The following is a 19,178-nucleotide window of genomic DNA, read 5'->3' as shown; positions in this document are numbered from 1 at the left end:
CTACAAAAAACTTAGTAGTAGCTATCAATTATATCTTAAGCTTAGGAGATATTCGCATTTGAAAATTATATTTTCAACATTTTTACCCACCCTACTCCAGTTTTTTGATAGCAGCGTATCCAAATATTTCCCGATTTTCTCAAGTTTTCCTCTGTTGGACTTACAACACATGTATTTCTCAAATAGAAAAAGAATTGTTTAACAATAATGACTAAGTCTAAAGTTATATGCATTTGAATTTAAAAAAATTTAAAATGTCGATTTTTCGCCAATTTTTTGGCAAAAAATAACTTTTTTTCTTTTTAAGTTATCGCAAAAAATGTCTAAGATAATGTATAAGGAATTTATACTTTCTGGAATCTAAGTTTCGATAAAATATTTAAAATGAAAAAAAATTAAAAATTGTTGTTACCGAGGGGATCAAGTCCATTAAAAAAAAAACTCATTTTTTATGTAAAATTAAACTTTAGGGCAAAAATTCTCAAATCGCATATTCAATATCAAAATATAGTAACCGATTTTAGGTGGCACAATATGTTTCTAATTATTTTGTAAAGGGTTCCGATAACCCCGACTCTGGTATGTATATTATAGCCAACAAAAAATAAAAATCCCATTTTTGGAATTTTTCAACACTTTTTTGGGAATTGCGGGATTGCTGATAATAAATTTTAAAATTCGTTTTTATTTTTCCATTTTAAATAAGGAGTGAGATCGAAAAATTCTTAACATACATATATGTTTATAAAAAAGAAACCACTAAACTTACAGCTTTAATTTTTTTTTTATTTGATTGAAATTATTATTACAATTTACAAAAAAAATTATTTTTATAGTTTTAATCACTAGTGATGAAATTTTGAACCTTTTTCGGAAACCCTTCCATTAACGTTTTTATAGTGCTTTCTGTCACTTTGCTCGAACATGTAGTCCATCTCCGTTTAAAATCTACCACACTTTTGGACACCTTTTTTGTACTCTTCAATTCTCTTTTAACAAGAGCCCAATATCTCTCCACTGGCCTTAGCTCCGGGCAGTTTGGAGGATTTGCCTCTCTTGGTACAAATACCACATTATTGTTCTTGTACCACTCAAGGGCTTGTTTGCCATAGTGACAGGATGCCAAGTCAGGCCAAAAATAAGTGGACACATTATGAAGTCTTATGAATGGAAGCAGCCTTTTTTGTAAACATTCCTTGATGTAAATTTCGGTATTTATAGAGCCCGTTGTAACAAATGAGTGGCTTCTTTTGCCGCAACTGCATATTGCTTGCCATACCAAGAACTTTCTGGGAAATTTTGTCTGCTTTTGGGTCCTAAACTTTTCTTCAACATTCCCTCGAGCATCAGCAACATAAAATTTTTGACCTGGAAGTTGCGAAAAATCTGCCAGAACATACGTTTCGTCATCCATTATGCAGCAAGAATATTTTTTTATAAAACTTGACTTCAATTTCCGTGCTCTGTTTTTGGCCTCTAAATTTTTAGTAGCGTTCCTGTCAGGAACTTTTTGAGCCTTGTATGTTTTTAAACCTGCATTAGCTTTAACTTTTCGTACCAAATAGTCCGAGCACTGAGCTAACCGGGCTGCTTTCCTACCGGATGTGTTGGGAGCTCTTTTGAAAATGCGTTCTATTTTTTTGGCTTTAGAAACATCATGTGGACCATTCCTTCTACCTGAACCAGGTTTTCTATCAACTGACAAGTTCTCCCGGTACTGTTTAATAACATTGGAAACAGTTTGACGGCAGACCTTTGTATGCTTGGCCAACTTTTTGTAAGACCAAGTTGGGTTTTGTTGAAAATATTTAATAATTTCAGTACGCACTTTTTTCTGGTCACTCATTTTAATCAGATTAACAAAAAAATTAATATAATTGACATTACACATAATAACTGACATGTTTTTCAAAGGTAACTTGATCAAAAAAAAATTCAAATAATACTTGGGTTAAAAAATGTAATGAAAAACGTGTGTTAAGAATTTTTCGATCTCACTCCTTAGAAAAATCTATATAACTGTGAAATTTTTTTGTCATATTTTTCAATAAAGTATTCCATGAATTTTTAATTGTCAAAAGTTATAAATATTTTTGAAAAATAGACAGATAGCTTGAACGAAATTATATTATATCGCATCATAAAATTTTTAATTCTATGTATAAATTTCAAAATAATCAAAAAAACTTTCTTCAGTAAAATTTGTGTTTTGTCGCTTACGATAATTTGGCGCTAAGAGCTCGATATGATTATAAAAATTATAAAGAAAATATCATACAAAATATTGCCACTCAAATTTATACATACATACTTACTAACCCAGCATACACAAAGTTAATCGTTTGTGAATTATATGTATTATTTAATTTGATATCAAATATAATCCAAACTGAATTATTTCTCTATATTTTTTTGAAACTTCAAATTAATTATGTGAAAAATATTCCTGCGAAATCTTCAAATCATTACCGATTTACGATCAGGCCAGCGTGTTAGCTTGGAATAAACCAACACATGTACACAATCATAAGTATGTGCGACGATTAAACTAAAGGACATAAAGAATAAAAAATAACAAATAAAAACGAAGTATTAAATGTAAGATGAGATTATGCAGACATTTGGTGACAAATCTGTTTAACATATTTTTATTTTATTTAATTTTATGAGTTTTTTTGTTGTTGTTCTTGTTTCAAGTATAAGAATCAACAAAACACGAAAAACAACAACAACAACAACAACTATGAGTAACGATAGTAAAATATGAAACATATTTAAACCTCTTGACATTTTATGAAACTAATTTTGAAATATACAATCCAGAAAAAAACTGTTAAAATATGAGAAATAATAACGAAAAACCCTCTCGACTGAAATAAAAAAAAACACTTATGTATGTTTGTATTTTAGTTTTCTACCTATACATATGTAAATGTATTTATACATATATTTAGAAATTATTCTTCTATTATTTTTGTATCCTGGCATAGATGTACATACATATGTATCTATAAGATATCCAAATTTTATATTACTAATTTTAAAAATAGTTAGACAAAGAGAGAGATCCTCTGAGAGTGGCTATAAATTAACAAGGATTGATATATTTTAGATTCTTACACCCTATTGATAATATGTAATGAGTATTTAAATTTTACTTTGATATAAAGTCGAACTGGATATTCGAAATAAAATTTTATCTTCTTTAGTAAAACAATATACAAAACATATTCAGATAGGTCAGTTGTGTGGGGGCTAGGAGAAATAATGCACCAATTCTAACCAAATTCAATAGGCTTAGTCCTTGGGGCAATATAAGAGCAATATTGTGCCAAATTTTGTCGAATTATCTTTATAATTAGGACCTGTAGTTTGATGACAAGGTTTATATGGACGGACGGACATCTCTTAATCGAAAGTGATCCTGAGCAGATTGGTATACTTTAAGGTGGTTAGGACAACATTTTTGCACATTACAAACAAAAGCACTAACCCAATATACCCTCCTCACTATGGTGGTGTAGTATATAAACATTAGAACAGTTAGCCAGATTGTCTTATTCTGGTTCTCATATTAAAGCTAATGAATCGTTGTTTGCTACAAATTAAATTCTTATCAAAACAGAATGAATACATCTTATGTATTCATCATGATATTATTTATAATAAATTTTCGCCATACTTTACAGTATAATTTGAAAGTACTTCTGCAAAATTTTATCAGGATTGGCGCATAATCAACAAACTTTATTTACGTTTTGGCCCCACCGTGCTTTCAACAGACAGACATACGGAGGGCCATATCGTCTTAGAATCTTCTGAATACCGGGAATATGTATACAAATATGGGTCTGCGACAAATAGTTTTGATGTGTTACAAACGGAATGACAAAATCGATATACCCCAAATTTTAATAGAAAACACACTGATAAGTTATGTGAGGATCAATCTATATTTTAGTGCCAAAATTTATTAAACTGGGTCATAGTCAAACTGGTCAACCCTTTAGCACATAAAATGGAAATATTGGACTTTACACATGGCTAAAAACCGAGATAAATGAAATGATAAGTGAGTAAAAACTAATTGAAATTAATGAAGAAGTGGCCACTTAAAATCCTTACGGATTAACTTTTAAATGAAACAACGTATGTTAACATTTTGTACATGAAATTAAAGGTAATTTATTACGATTTAAAAAATATACATAACTGTAGGTTTATGTGTCTTTATTGCGAATAAATTTTCTGGCTTTTCTTCTTATGACTCCCATTAATAGCTGCACAACTTTTCTTCCCACTTCTTCCGTTATTCCAGCATATTTATTCCACTTTGTTCTCATCAAAATCCGGTTATTTACTGTACCTGCACTCTTTTTCAATTTACGTTTAACAATTCTTTAAAAACATGTCTGAAAAGCTTGACTCTTCAAACCGCAGATGCTGATTGCCTGCAAAATTAATATTTTTTCAATTTTACGTATTCATATTTAAAGGCCACACAACGTCGAGCTGCCGAGACATACAAATTTTGACCTGATATCTGCCGAAAATCAGATATTGGCTATCTTTTAACCTGACAAAGTCGGATTTTCTAGATATTTGTGCACAGTTTTATCTCTAGCTTCATTTTCCATTGTGTCTACACTTTTTAAAACTAAACATAATGACAAATTAGAATTAACGATATCTTTTAGCCTTCTTGAATCGGTAGCCAACCTGGTTAATTGTTCTGAACTGATAGATAATTTTTATTTAACCTTCGCTTTACCAAAGGTTTTTTATGTACATGGTTTACCAATACCCACCCGAGTGACACTACACTTTTATAAATATATGCGACGAATGAAATTTTAAAAAATTTAAAAAACCTTATAAAAAGTTTAAAATGTTTCTATTAAATTCTATAGAACCTTAAAATTTGTTCAGTGAGTATAAATTTAATTTAAATCGAAACAAAATTAAAAAAAATATTAAACCAATAAAAACGATGTGGTCACCCACATTGTATTGGTAAAGCGAAGGTTAAAACATTATCTTAATTAAGTAATGATGGATATTTTATTTCTCATAGTCCATATCTAAATTTGGATTTCAAAATGTGGCAGTTAGTACATATTAAATCAAATATAACTAGTAAGATGCCTGCTAACATGTTTTAGTAGATTAGTTAAACTAGGAATTTTCCAAGAATTAATAAATACTCAAAAATACATATTTGAATATATATGTATATATAAATATGCGCATGTATCTATGTATAATCAAATATTAGACAGGAATTGTAAAAAGACAATGATTCAAGAACAAACATATGTATGTATTTTAGTATGTATACATACATATTAGGGTGGCCTGTTTGTATGGAGGAAAAATATTCCCAGGAGCAGATCATCCCGCAATAGAATTTTTCCTGGGTTGAGTATTAGGTGAGCTGAATCAAAGGATAAAATAATATTTTTTTTAAGGTTTTATGATTTTTCGCATATTTCTCGCAAAGGAAACATGAAATATTGGTATTATGTGAAATTTGAGATGCTATTTCAATGTCGTATCGGAAATGTTTATGTAAATTCAAAAATATTCGGGAAAAATTTCCCGGGAATTCCTGGGAATATTTTTTTTGTTAATTTTCAGGAAATGTTTGTTTCTTCTAAATGTTACAATTTTCAGATTCTTTTCGATGGACAAATTTGTTGCTAATTAGCAACAGATAGTTAGTTGGCAAAGAAGTATTACGGTAGAAATAACGGAATTTTTTCACTCAACTCAAGCCACAGCAGAAAAATTCTTAATAACATTACAACTTTTAGAGATATTCAATGAATATTATTCATATTCAGATATTAAAAATATCTCTAACTACGCATGTTTATAGAATTAACATAGTCGAAATTCTTAAGTTTTTCAATTAAACAAACAATTTATTGATTTTATACTGATTAAAACTACGACTGTGACAATACCGATAAAATGATGCTACTATTAGATTAGAAACCCTTAAAAAGGCTGAACCAACATTGTACAACCAAATATAGTTATTTTATACTTCTTTTAAAACCCTGGTTAATTCATTCGAAAAAAAATTCTGGATTTTGGTTTAATTTAGTATTAAAAAATCCCGGGAATCCCCGGGAAAGAAACAATTTTTTAATTTCCTCCCGGGAAAGAAAAAAGTCCTGGAAACTAGGAACCTTAACGGTATCTTATAATGAAATAAACTTTTATTTTTTTGGCCCACCCTAATGCACATATGTAAATTTTATAATAGAAAGACTGGACAAAACTGCTCATTATTGTGTTTTGTTTTGTATTTTTCCAGGAACTAAAGTATCAAATCACATGTACGCCAACTACTTATTTACAGTGTCCTATTTGTGATCTTCGACATGTTTCCTAAACATACAAAATGCAAACTATTCGTCGTATCTAACGTTTAAAAATAATCCAAATACATGTTGTGTAGGTAATAAATACTTGTTTAGGTAGCGAATACTGAAATAATAAAACGATATACAACGATTTTAGTTGTATATTAGTTTTATTACTTTGGCAGATTATATTCCATATTTATATGTAGCTATACAGATATGGATTACTCACTTAAGTACTGCATAGATACACACACATACACTTTTACCCGAATGATGTAAAAAAATTAAACCTTTTTACTCTTATACGAGTACTATGTTTATGATTGGTCTAAATTTTCCGCATTTAATATGGTTTTGTATTTTTATTAAATTTTATTACTCGACTATTGTTGTAATTATCCACATTAGCAACATAGTGTCGTATTTATGTGTGTGAGTGCCTGTGTATCTATGAGTTTATTGTGTCTCTTTTTCGAGGCAGGTTTAGCTCTTAGTTATAACAAGGGTTGTTAGTTATAAAAACACAAAAAAAACAACAACAACAGCAGCTAATAATAAAATAATTAATATCACACATACACAAAACAACAACTAGGAGAACATTTATTTGGGTGTGTGTGTTTGTAGAAGTGTGTATTTTGTATCTCAGTATCTCACAAATAACAAAGTTTCCATTTTAATAATGACACTAAAACCATGACAATTTATCTATCTGTGTATCTATAAAATTACTCATATGTATGTTTTGATTTGATTTGAGCTCAGGTCAATAAAACTAATGAGTATTTGAACGTACCACATGTGTAGGTACATGTCATTTTTGTGTGTGTGTGAGTGAAAGTGCGTGCGGCTACGCAATTGGATGGTTTAGTGTGTGTATGTGTGTAAGAGAGTGTGTATTTATTTGAATTTGTATGACGTTTGGTTGATTGTGCGTACGTCTCTCTATTTTTAGTTGATTAAAGACCTTTGATATTGTAACATCATCGAATTATTAAAAGCGGTTTAACAATAATATTATTAATAATAAAAAAGACAAATAAACAAAATAAAAAATAAGTGAAAACTATCGTGAAATTGTGAACAAATAAAAAAATTAAAATTTATTATCAAACATAAAAAAATATGAGAATAAATTAAATAAATACAAAAATTATTTTAAAAGAAAATTTGTTAATTTTAATAAAGTGAAATAAAATAAAAAAAAATACATAAGAAATAAATAAAAACAAACAAAGAAGAACTTACTCAAAATGTTGATTTCCGAGGATCAAATTCAAGAGGTAATTAAGCTGAGGTGTTGTTGATAAAACATTCATACAGGCAGTCTAAGTCTTTATGGAAGTTCGTTTAGTTGTATTTTTCGCAACTTAATGATTAAATAAACTGAAATGTACAAAAAAAAAAACAGAAACCAAAGGGAACATAACTCCACTTTATGGTCTCAGTCTCAGGATACTTGTTTGATTGATATCAAAGTGTTACGCCTACAACACAAAAGTGCAACGGTTAATCACACACATACAAACAAATGGAAATAAAAACACAAAATGCGAAACTTTCAAATAAAATAACAAAAAAAATAAATAAAAGAAAAGAACTCAGCAAGTCATAACTACCGCCCCAACATATGCACATTAGGATGGCCCCGTTTCTATGTAGGAACAATAAAGTTCCCAGCTAAAATAAAAGTTTCGTTTGTTTAACTTTAATTTTAGTAATTGCACAAGCTCTTCTTTGCGAGAAATATGAAAAAATCAAAAAAACCTTAAAAAAGATATTTTTATCCTTAGATCCAGCTCATCAAATGCTGATGCCAAGACAAATATTTTGAGAATCGGTATCTTAAAATGAATTTAACTTTTATTTTAGTTGATCACAAAATTGTTTTTGGAGCCATCCTAATACACATATGAGCTCTTACATGCAGTCAGATAGACGGACGGACGGACGGACATACATAGATACAAACATTTGCACATAAACATGCATGCATGCGCATACATTTGTTTTGGTTCTTTGCTCCATCGTAGACATCGCATAATACGAGTATTTGTTGCATTCATCAAATCTGTTGATGTTCAAAATAAACAACGTTTTATGCAACACACTGCTTGCTGCACACGTACATACATTCATCATTTCTGCAACATTCATTTTATTACAACAACAACAACAACATAAATATATCATAAAATAATGAAAAAAACAAAAGTATAAAATGTTGGCATATTCATTTTAGTTTTCATTATTTAATACATTCAAAAAAAATTTAAAAAAAAAATAAATACCAAAATTACCACAAAAAACTCAAGAAAAATGTAGAAAAACTCCACTTTTTAAGAAGGAGTTAAAAATCTTTAATCATGAAAGTATATTAAGGCTCAGGAAATAATGTGGCTCATTTCTATTTCTCGAACATTTAGTACTTTATATTCATACCTATGTATGTACATATGTATATCTAGGTATTCGAAATAATGAATAAGTATTTTCATTGTAGTTTTGCCATAAATTAACTTTTGTAGTTTATCCAGCCCCTTCAGAGATTATTATTTTATATATTTCAGGCCTCTATGTATAGGCAAAAAATGCAATACAATTATACAGATATATTAAATGTATTACATAATTTATATTCGTGTATGTCAGACAAATGACACTGTTATTCGGGCATATCATTAGCCAAGTAATTCAAAGCTTTGAATAAATGGCTTATCAAGTTTTATTAGATTTCCTAACATAGATTTCCTAACAAGAGAGACCCAGACAGTCTGGTTTTTGTGAAAAATTGGCTAATGTGTCCGGGATTATGCCTTACTTGCACTTTTCAAGATGTTTCAGATTTTCTTCAAAATGTCGGGTTAAAAAATATTTTTCACGAAATTCAATGTTCTGTACTTAGTATCTGAAAGGCTAAAATATTTGCAAATTTAAAGCCACGCCCAAAACTATATACTTTATTAGAGGTAAACTTTGGATCAGGTTATCACACATTTCACTAGAACCAAAAGAACAGTTTTCGCTTATATCTTGGCCATATGGATCGATCCAAAATATATTCAGAATATATTGTAGAAATTACGTTCTGCGAAAGATAGATGCCTGAATTGAATCAGTTTTCTTATTATACTAATTGTAATTAATCTCTTTGAATGCAATTTCTATGTAAAATGTTTCAATAAATTTTTTTCGTATTAAGCTCATGACTATTATGCATAGATCATTAACTAGATTAAACAAAATAAACTCGCTATCTAATCCAATTTTTATAAATCACTTACATATGTTATTTCAATTTAATAAATGGTAAAGAATATAAAAATCCAATGTACTGTCTTAAAATAATTTTTGTATAAATTTACGTTAGAGCTTAAATATTTATTGTGATAATGGGTTTATAAATGCTTCAAAAGATTGACACTTTATAGAATTTTCGAAAAGAGGAAAGAGAGATTACGAAAGATTTTCAAAATTATAAAAACAAAAATGGAAATATAAGCGAACAAATTGAAAAATAAAAACTTTTTTAAATAATCCTCAATGAAATTATTGCAACTCTTTACTGGAATTAAATTTGTTTATCTGCCACAACCGTTTGTATCAGAACATTTTGGATTAGCAATGTTGTTGTTGTACATTAATTTATTTTAGTTTTCCAAACACAAGTGTTGCTCCTCCCAAAGGCATTATAAATATTAAAAACACAATAAAATAAAAAAAGCTGAAAAATTAAAAAAAATCAACAGTCAGCATTAGAGTAGAATCTCTTTCATATTTATTTCACTTTTTGATGGCCATATGGATCCATATTCATACAAATGCATCTGTGTATTTAGTGAAAAAGCTGAAACGAAACCCAAACTCAACTGAACTGAACTTTACTAAAAAAAGGCACGAGTAAACTTCGTAAACCAGCTCTAACACACTCGCACACATTCGAGGTTTTACCTTTTAACGATCGCTAAAGAAACAACGAACCAAACATTTTAGTTTCTTTTTTTTTTTGGGGAGTAGTGCAACCAACGAATATCACGATGATGACAGACTGGTGGTACATTAACAAAAAAAAAACAAAAATTTAATAATGGTGATGCATGCCGCGAGCTCATAAAATTTAAATTGAGTTTTATTTTATTTATATTCCACCAACCACACAGCGAACAATTAATACATTAATTTGGGGTGGAAACCTAACCAATTAGAAATATAATATGATCCTTATGTTTGCTGGGTTATTATAAACATATGTGGATATGACTCTCTTTGTTCATACCTTGTAGATGTCTAAATGAAAATCAAAACAGCAATAAATATTTTTAATATTACAATTTGATATTGTATACAAGATTACATTTAAAACCACATACATACATTAATTAATACGTATGTATAGATAAATAGTTATACTTATAAATGTATACGAATTTTTTACGCATTCGATCATTCACATATAAATAATATTTATATCAACATTAGGGATGCCAATCCCGGATTTGTTAAAAAAAATTATGTGATTTTTGATATTTTGGAACATTATTGAAGCTTCCAAAATACCTAGAAAGCTAAATTTAAGCATACTTATAATACTAATTTCAAAGCCTAACGGAGACAGATTTTTTCATTTCAGTTAGGCAGCGGGTCTCCTTAGCATTCAAAGTCTTATACACAAGTTTATTAGTAATTTCACGTTGACTATGACGGATGTTTTCATCAGCTCCATAATTGAATAATATGAATATAAAAATATATAGAATTTTATTATTTTTTGTTATAAAATAAAACCTTACTTTTATATATTTTTGTTTAATAAGAGAACAATAAAAAATTTTCTCAAAAATATAAGGAGTTAACGAACAAAATCCAAGCATAAAAAATTTTATTAATTTAAAAAAAAAATCAATACAATATTTTTTACTAGGAAATTTTTTTCAAGTAAAAAGTAGTGAAAGAGAAAATATTGTATAAACGAAAACACTTGTTACTACTTTTGTTATCAAACCTATTTAAATTAACCCCCGTATTCTGAACTTTATGACAATAACAAAAATGTTTTTAATATCAATTTCCATACAAAAGTTATAAAATTGTTAATTTTGTTATAGATTTCGTACTGTCATAAAGTTCAGAATATGAAATATCTTTTGAGTCAAATTTTGTTTTTGTTATATTTTTACTTAAATATATTTATAAAATAAATAGTTTTCATTTTTGAATTTGATGTTTTTGATATGAAACAAAAATCCCGAAGTCCAAAAAAATCCCGGAATTGGTAAAAGCCAGTTCCGTTTGGCATCCCTAATCAATATACAAGTTTAGGATCATATTAATCATAAAAATGCTCATGTACATATTTAATATTTAAACCAACAAAATGAGTTTAACTTAATTGCATTTAAAAATCAATTAAATCTTAAAGGAGCGAGTTCTAATAAGTGGGCGTTTTAAAATATTCCTTCATCATCAATATAGTATTCAGTGGGGTTATTCGGGATCGGTTATTAGACTTTTTCCAAAATCGTATTGCTTCTTTTCAATTTGATTCATCGTTATTTGAATAAATAAATTATAATAATTTTTCATTTGTTATCTTGTCAAAGTAAACTAAAAAGTTGAAAACACCCTATACATGAGCTACATTCGGCAAGGGAGTGGGACGTCTCATTGGAAAGCGATACCAATGAAGTCGCTTGTTAAGCAATTAGATTGTAAATTTCAATTTAATGATTTATTATAATAACAATTAAAAATTTTTAAATAATCCAGATTGTCTAGAAAAAATAATAATAATTTGAACCGAACTGATTTCTGATATTTTTAATTTTCAGTATTTTATGACTTTAAGACAGTTAAATTTCAATCAACTTAGTACTTGTTCAAATTACCTGTGGGTATGTGGATGCATATGTACGAATGTTTATTTGTATATACATACATAAATATGTATGTATGTATGTATGTAATTTCAGTGATCGTTTATAAAGTCATATCATACATAAATATTTGTTTTTTGTTTGTACATATTGTGTGTGAGTGAGTTGGGGAGCTTTTTTGATTACAGGGTTCGTCAAAATATTAAATTACAGTCGTTTAAATACTCTACTCTACTCTACACTACACTGGTAAGATGATGTGCGTGTTGCAGCAAGCAACATTTATTTTATAACCGGTAGCTAAGCACACGTTATGACCATAATTTGCAGTTTTAACACATAATTGAGACAAATTAATGATTTTGGAAAATATTTCTGTCTCTTTGTTTTTTGTTTTACACAACAACTATTTATTTACGATCGCCTTGTTTGCCACAATCTCTCAATATGATCGTTTGATTAGTGTCATTACTGACACTAAGGAACGTGATATTTGTGTGTCCTTCTTCTTTTCAATTATGAGTATAAAACAAGCTATGCTACTCTTAATTAGAGCTATTCATAATGTTGCTATTGTTTGTATACAAAATATCACAACAAATTAAAAATCATTTAGTTTTCCACACCTTTTTTTACGGATAATTACTTGGTATTCGTGTGCAAAGGTAAAAATCTACAAAAAGGTTGACAACCACCAATAGACTTGCCACCTTTTGAAATTTCCAAAACGGGACACCACTAAATGATCTGGGAAAAATTCAAATAAATTCGTTTATAATTATTGTCCTATTTTATTTATTAAAGTCAACAATCTAGACTTTAAAAAAACATAAACGTAAATAAAATAGGAATAGTTAATATTATAGGAATATGTTTATTTGTTTGTGACTTATAGCAGAATAAACCACTGGACCGATGGTCTTGAAATTTGTTATGTATGTTCCCCTATACCTGGATGGACCAATAGGCTATTTTAAAAATTCAAGTGTTCGTCGCACTTCCCATACAAAGTAAATATTATGAAATATTATTATGGAATATCTGATGAACTATAACTGTGAAAGACGCAAAACTTCGCAGAATTTACTTCGGTATAATTGTGCACATCTTGGCTAAAAATGGGCGTGACACATACAAAGTAAATAGTTATATTCGAATATCTGGAGAACTATAACTGTGAAAGTCTTACAACTTTATACAACCCAATTTCTTATCTGTGTATGAAGTCTTACCATAAATGGGACTGATCGGAATAGGGGGTGTGGCACCTTTCATAGAGTGTAAATAGTAATTATCGAATAGTGGAAGTCTTAAATTTTTTCCCTAATATCACCCTTACTATTCTACATAGTTTGGGTGAATATGATATTGTGTTAGTGGGCGTGGGACCTCTCATATAAAGTAAATACATAATTTCGAATATCTGGAGTACTATAATTGTAATGTATTTAAACTAAGTATGAATCAAATTCTAATTACTGTACGGAGTTTAGCTAAAAATGGTCTGGATCGGAACAGTGGGTGTGGCACTTTCCATACAAAGTACATAGTCAATTTTAAATATCTGGATAATTAAGACTGCGAGATTTTCAAATTTTGTCTGAAAATTTATTTTTTATAATTTTATCTAATTTGTTTCAAAAAATTGTTTATAAAATCTTTCACATTTTTTTATTTTACTACGATAAACTTTAATAAAGTTTAATTATTTCAGTCCATAATTTTGAATTTATATTTTTAATCAATTTTATCAGCTTTTATTAAATCTTTATTTGAAGTAATAAATTCAACAAATTTAGCACATCTTAGCTCTGAAATTGGAATGGACCAACAACTCAGCTCTAACTAAAGGTACAAGCATCCTAGAACGAGTATCGTGCCATTTATGTTTCATGAATGTATACTGTAAACATTATCTTCTTCATCTTGAGTCCCTGGATGGTTTAGATTCACAATTGACCTATATAGGTACAATGGGCATGGCACCTCCGATACAAAGTAAAAATTTATTAATGCATATCTGGAGTACTATTATAGTGGGAGTCTTCAAACTTTGTGGGAGCTATGGTAGAACAACGTTTGCCGGGACAGCTAGTTTAATATATAATAGAAGTTAATGCACTAAAGGTTTATAAAAAATATTTTGTATGAAAATTTTATTTTATAAAGCTTTTATAAATTTAAAATATGAATATGGAGTAAGAATATGTTGTTAAATAGTGATTTTTTGAGAAAATACTATATTTCAGAAATTAAAGCATTCTTGTCTATTGGTATTTCCAATTTTTGATTTCTTTATATTTTTTGTGGTAATTAATGAAAAAGTTATGTTTTTTTTTTCAAAACGGGACAAATGGCGTCCCGTTCAGAGTATCGCCGGCACACGGGACATTCGACTCTAAAACTGGTCTGTCCCGTCGAAAACGGGACGGTTGGCAAGTCTAACCACCAATGATGAATCCATCTCTCTATGGCATTCTTACTCTACCTATCTCTCTCTATCTGAGTCTGTACGATTCCAACCAACAATACATTGTCATCATCACCACCCTGTGAGCTGTAGAAAACAAAAACCAGATTAAAAAAAATACAAACCCCTGCGCTACTGTGGTGCTAAACTGACGTCGGTGAACATCAGACTGTGTCCGATAATGATCTTGTCTTTTGGGCACAAAATGATTGCCTTGTCATGAAATTTGCGGGTTATTATTGTCGTTTTTTGTGTTTTGTTGTTGTGATTGTTTTGAGTGTTTAGCTCCGATAGATACAACAAACTACATACTTTTTATTGTTCTTGCTGTTGTTATTCATTCATTCGTATCTTTGTAAGTTTATTGATTTTCTTGTTTTTTTTTTTTGAATGCAGAACAGGCGCATGCTGACACTTGAGGGTTAATAATGTTAATAATAGTCCCATTGTGTACTTTATACAAACATACACATCCATACATAAGTACTTATTGACTTGACTTGGAGGGTCTGTTGTAATATTTATCACCTATTATTGCTATTGTCACCTATTATTGTGCTTCTTTATCTACATTCATATGTGTATTATTCAATTATTATTATTGTTATTATTACTATTTGCCGATCTATAATCATTTATTCAATAATTATTTTTCTTTTCAAATCTTTGTATTTACAGTTGTACGAGATCAATGATGATCCGAAGCGTAAAGAGTTCCTTGATGATCTGTTTTCATTTATGCAAAAAAGAGGTGAGTTTTTATATATGTATATATTGTTTATTTTTGTAGCATATACTACTACGTATTTATAATTAATATTTTGTGTAGGCCATACAAATAAATATGTACATACATATGTAATTATTAATAATTTCAATGACATCACAGTAGCCACAGACACAGAGAGAAGAGGGATAATTGTTTTTATTGTCAATGTTGTGGCTGCTCTGTCAAAACATTGCATACGGGAGCGATCGAGGAAAATGTTTATTTAAAGGCGTCTGTCTCATTATAAATTTCATGCATTTTTATTATGAGTATTATGACTGGCCATAAAATTATTTATAAATGCATTAAATATTACTGTTGTTTTACATTAAACAAAAACAACATTTATTCATTCCACAGAAACAAACAAACAAAATAAATAAATAATAAACCACATAAACGATCGGTAATGTTTAGTACTAAAAAGTATCAAAATGCAACTTTCTGGATGAAAATCATATTAAAAGTACATTTTTTATAGTACCTCCCATTTATATTTAATAAATGATACAAAATTTATATAAATTATTGGTTGTTAATTTAAACTTGCAAAACAGTCACGATTGAAGCTAGATTACTGGGAATAAGGATGTAAGTTGAAATTGAAATATTTACGTCTTTTGGTACTTTTTGGTACTTTTTGGTATGAAATGGTACTAAATTATATGCAACAGCACATGCACATGCTGAGTCGTCTTCTTTTTGTTTTCGTAGATTGTTTTTATTATTTTAATTATTACTATTTGGATTTCTCTTCCATTCCTGCATTTAGTAGAGTCCATCTATCTAATGTACACACATAGCTATTCCTACTTTGAGGGGAAAATGAAATGAACATTTTCATTAAAATCTCAAGCACATCAACGTCAACATGATTGCTAATGACATGATCAACACTTGAACGATTCGTCACTTCTAAAGTCATTCATTTGGCGTGTCCGTCTGTCTGTCTGCCTGCCTGTGTGTGTGACTCTGTCTCTCTCGGTCCGACCGACCGTCCGTCCGTCATTGAATTCGTTTTTATTACCCAATGTATTCACACTCTCAGACATTCATTTATACTTTTTTTCTCTACAAAAAAAAAAAACAAAACTACGTTTGGATGCTGCAAGGAGCATTCGGTGGCATTTCAAATTAAAATAATTTCGAACGTACATTCTACATATGTACATTCAAACATATTCATGATTGTTGTTGTTTATTCTTTCAGATGCTTTTAATAATAAAAATTATGTTAATTAAATGTCAAATGAACGTTATTGTTCATTTCGTAAATGTGAAACAAAAGCAAAATGAAAAATTAAATAAAAATAAATAAATACATACATACATACATAAGTATGTACCTCATACATCATTTTAAGATTTTGAAAAATATTTTAGTCAGTTTTTAATACTTGTTTGTTTATTAATTTTAAGTGTTTTATAATGATGTATTTTGGACGTGACATTGCAGCGTATTTCATTTACGGCTTTAATAAATGTATTTTAATATGAACATTTTTCTTTATTATTTGCATAAACAATTTTATAGACGGGCGGAACACCAGTCGCATGTTTGGGAGGAGGAAAAGTAGAAATTTTCTTCACACAAAAGATTTCATTAAAACACATTTCAAATAGTTAAAGGGTGGTAATAAATAACACTTTTTATAGAAATTATAGTTCAGTTAATTTGACTAAAAGACAGCAACATTCAATATTTTTAGGTTTATTTCTGATTTATTTAAGGCCGATTTACATAAATATGGATGTATATTTCTCCTACTATATATTTATATTCAAAAATAGCGCAGTATTTCTCTGAAAATTACCAAATATTTCAATATTATTTTGATATAAAAAATTTAATTTTCCATATTTGCTGTGGGTTTCTAGAACATAACTAATTTTATATGCATCACAAGGCACATTTAAATTTAATTTAATTCATTTATTATTTACGTAAATACATAATTATTTATGTAAGTAACATTAATATCATTTTTAAAATATGTATGTACATACACTTTGTAGATCAGATTCACACAAACACACACACCCAAAAACATTTTCAATATTGCATCCATCAGTGCATGTGACAAAATCTGTCACCTCATAAATGTAGATTTCAAAATGTTTTCATATTAAAAATCTAATATTCTTTATGACATTTGATGCATTTGAGGAACATTTTTCATTTAATAAAATCCTACATAAATGCATTTGAATCTAGAAGAATAAAAATGTAGTAGTAAAAGAAACAATCGAAAGAAAAAACATATGTAATAATTAAAAAAAAATTAAAACAATTTTAAGTGCAACCAAAAACAGAAATTTTTTATGGTTGTTAGAACTAAAAAATTATTCTTTATATCAATCAAATTACAAACGATAATGACACTTTGACAATTCATTGAATCGTAACAACAGTTTCTTTATAAATCCACCATTAGTGGCAGACATGCATAAATATTAATATTCATATGTATCCATGTGCGTACTCTACATAATGTAAATTCTTATTTAATTTTGTAGTTGCTTTAGTTTAAATCGTAATTGTATGCAGCAACAAAATAATAACAAAACAACAAAAACAACATGAATTAAATGCATGAATAAAACACATGTTTCACATCTTGTTGCTGCTGCTGCTGTTGATGTGATGTTTCACAATTTTGTTGCTCCTACTGATGGCGATCATTTTTGATGTTGTTGTTGTTCATTTTCAATAAAATAATGATTGAAGTGACACATTACTGTCTGAGTGATTGTGTGTTTGCGTTGTTGTCGTCTTTGGTGTGAGAATGTATGAGAAGTATTAAAAACTGAAATAAATGATAAATTAAAATAAAATAAAAACACCTCGTTTCTCAAAATAAAAATAAAATTTTCTACTTATGCAAGACCCCCTTTTAGTTGAGTTTTTAATTTATGTTATTTGGTGTATTAAATTTCTTTGATTTTATTTATTTATTTTTCTTCTTATACAATTTCTACAATTGGGGGAAGACGGTATTGACTACTCTTGATGTAACAAAATACAAAAACTCATACATATGTACACATATGCCAAATAAAGACTTGTGTACATTAGGCCAGCCCTTAAAAAACAGATTTTCCTTAGATAAGTGATATTTTGTCTTTAAAATTAAAATTAAAGGATGATCGGATAACGGGAACCCATGCCAGAAATCGCTTGAAAGATGTGAAATTGTGTAAACAATGTAAATTTTATTCGATTTCTCTAAAAAAATGTATATTTAAATAATAAATGTATACATTTTTAGATTAATTTTCTCTAGAAGATACGATTTATTGCGAATATTAAAAATATAATACATAGTTAAATAGAAAATTTTTTTATTAAATCAAATTACCCAATTTTTCAACTTTCATTCGATTTCCGTCTCGGGTTGTAGTTATCCAATTTTGCAGCAGTTAGTTTTAGCAGCTAAAGAACAAAATAAGACCCATCCAAAGCATATGTATTATCTGAGGGCACATCTAATGTACATACAGTAGTCAATGTACGACCCTTGTGAAAAAGTCATCAAAGTCATATGTATAATATTCGTTCGTATTGTAGTCAGTGATTAAATGTCACACCAGAAATGTTTAAAATAAAAAAAAATTAAACACATTATGGCTTTTTTTGGGGGTATTGTAATACACTATTAATTAAGCCATAATTGTAAAGTTTATATCAGGAG

The 19,178-nt window shown here is 28.7% G+C and overlaps 1 protein-coding gene across 1 annotated transcript in view; it reads left to right on the top strand.

Moving 5' to 3' along the window:
• retn (retained) overlaps positions 1-19,178 on the top strand; it is a 104,729-nt gene that overhangs the window by 68,638 nt on the left and 16,913 nt on the right. Inside the window, exon 6 of the mRNA XM_065513357.1 lies at positions 15,396-15,468. Coding sequence (XP_065369429.1) covers positions 15,396-15,468 — 73 coding nt within the window. The remainder of the gene's footprint in view (positions 1-15,395; positions 15,469-19,178) is intronic.

This window comes from Calliphora vicina, chromosome 5, assembly GCF_958450345.1.
Source record: "Calliphora vicina chromosome 5, idCalVici1.1, whole genome shotgun sequence".
Lineage (NCBI taxonomy): Eukaryota > Metazoa > Arthropoda > Insecta > Diptera > Calliphoridae > Calliphora > Calliphora vicina.
Note: the sequence above shows the minus strand (reverse complement) of the source record. Positions and strands in the feature narration are given on the sequence as shown.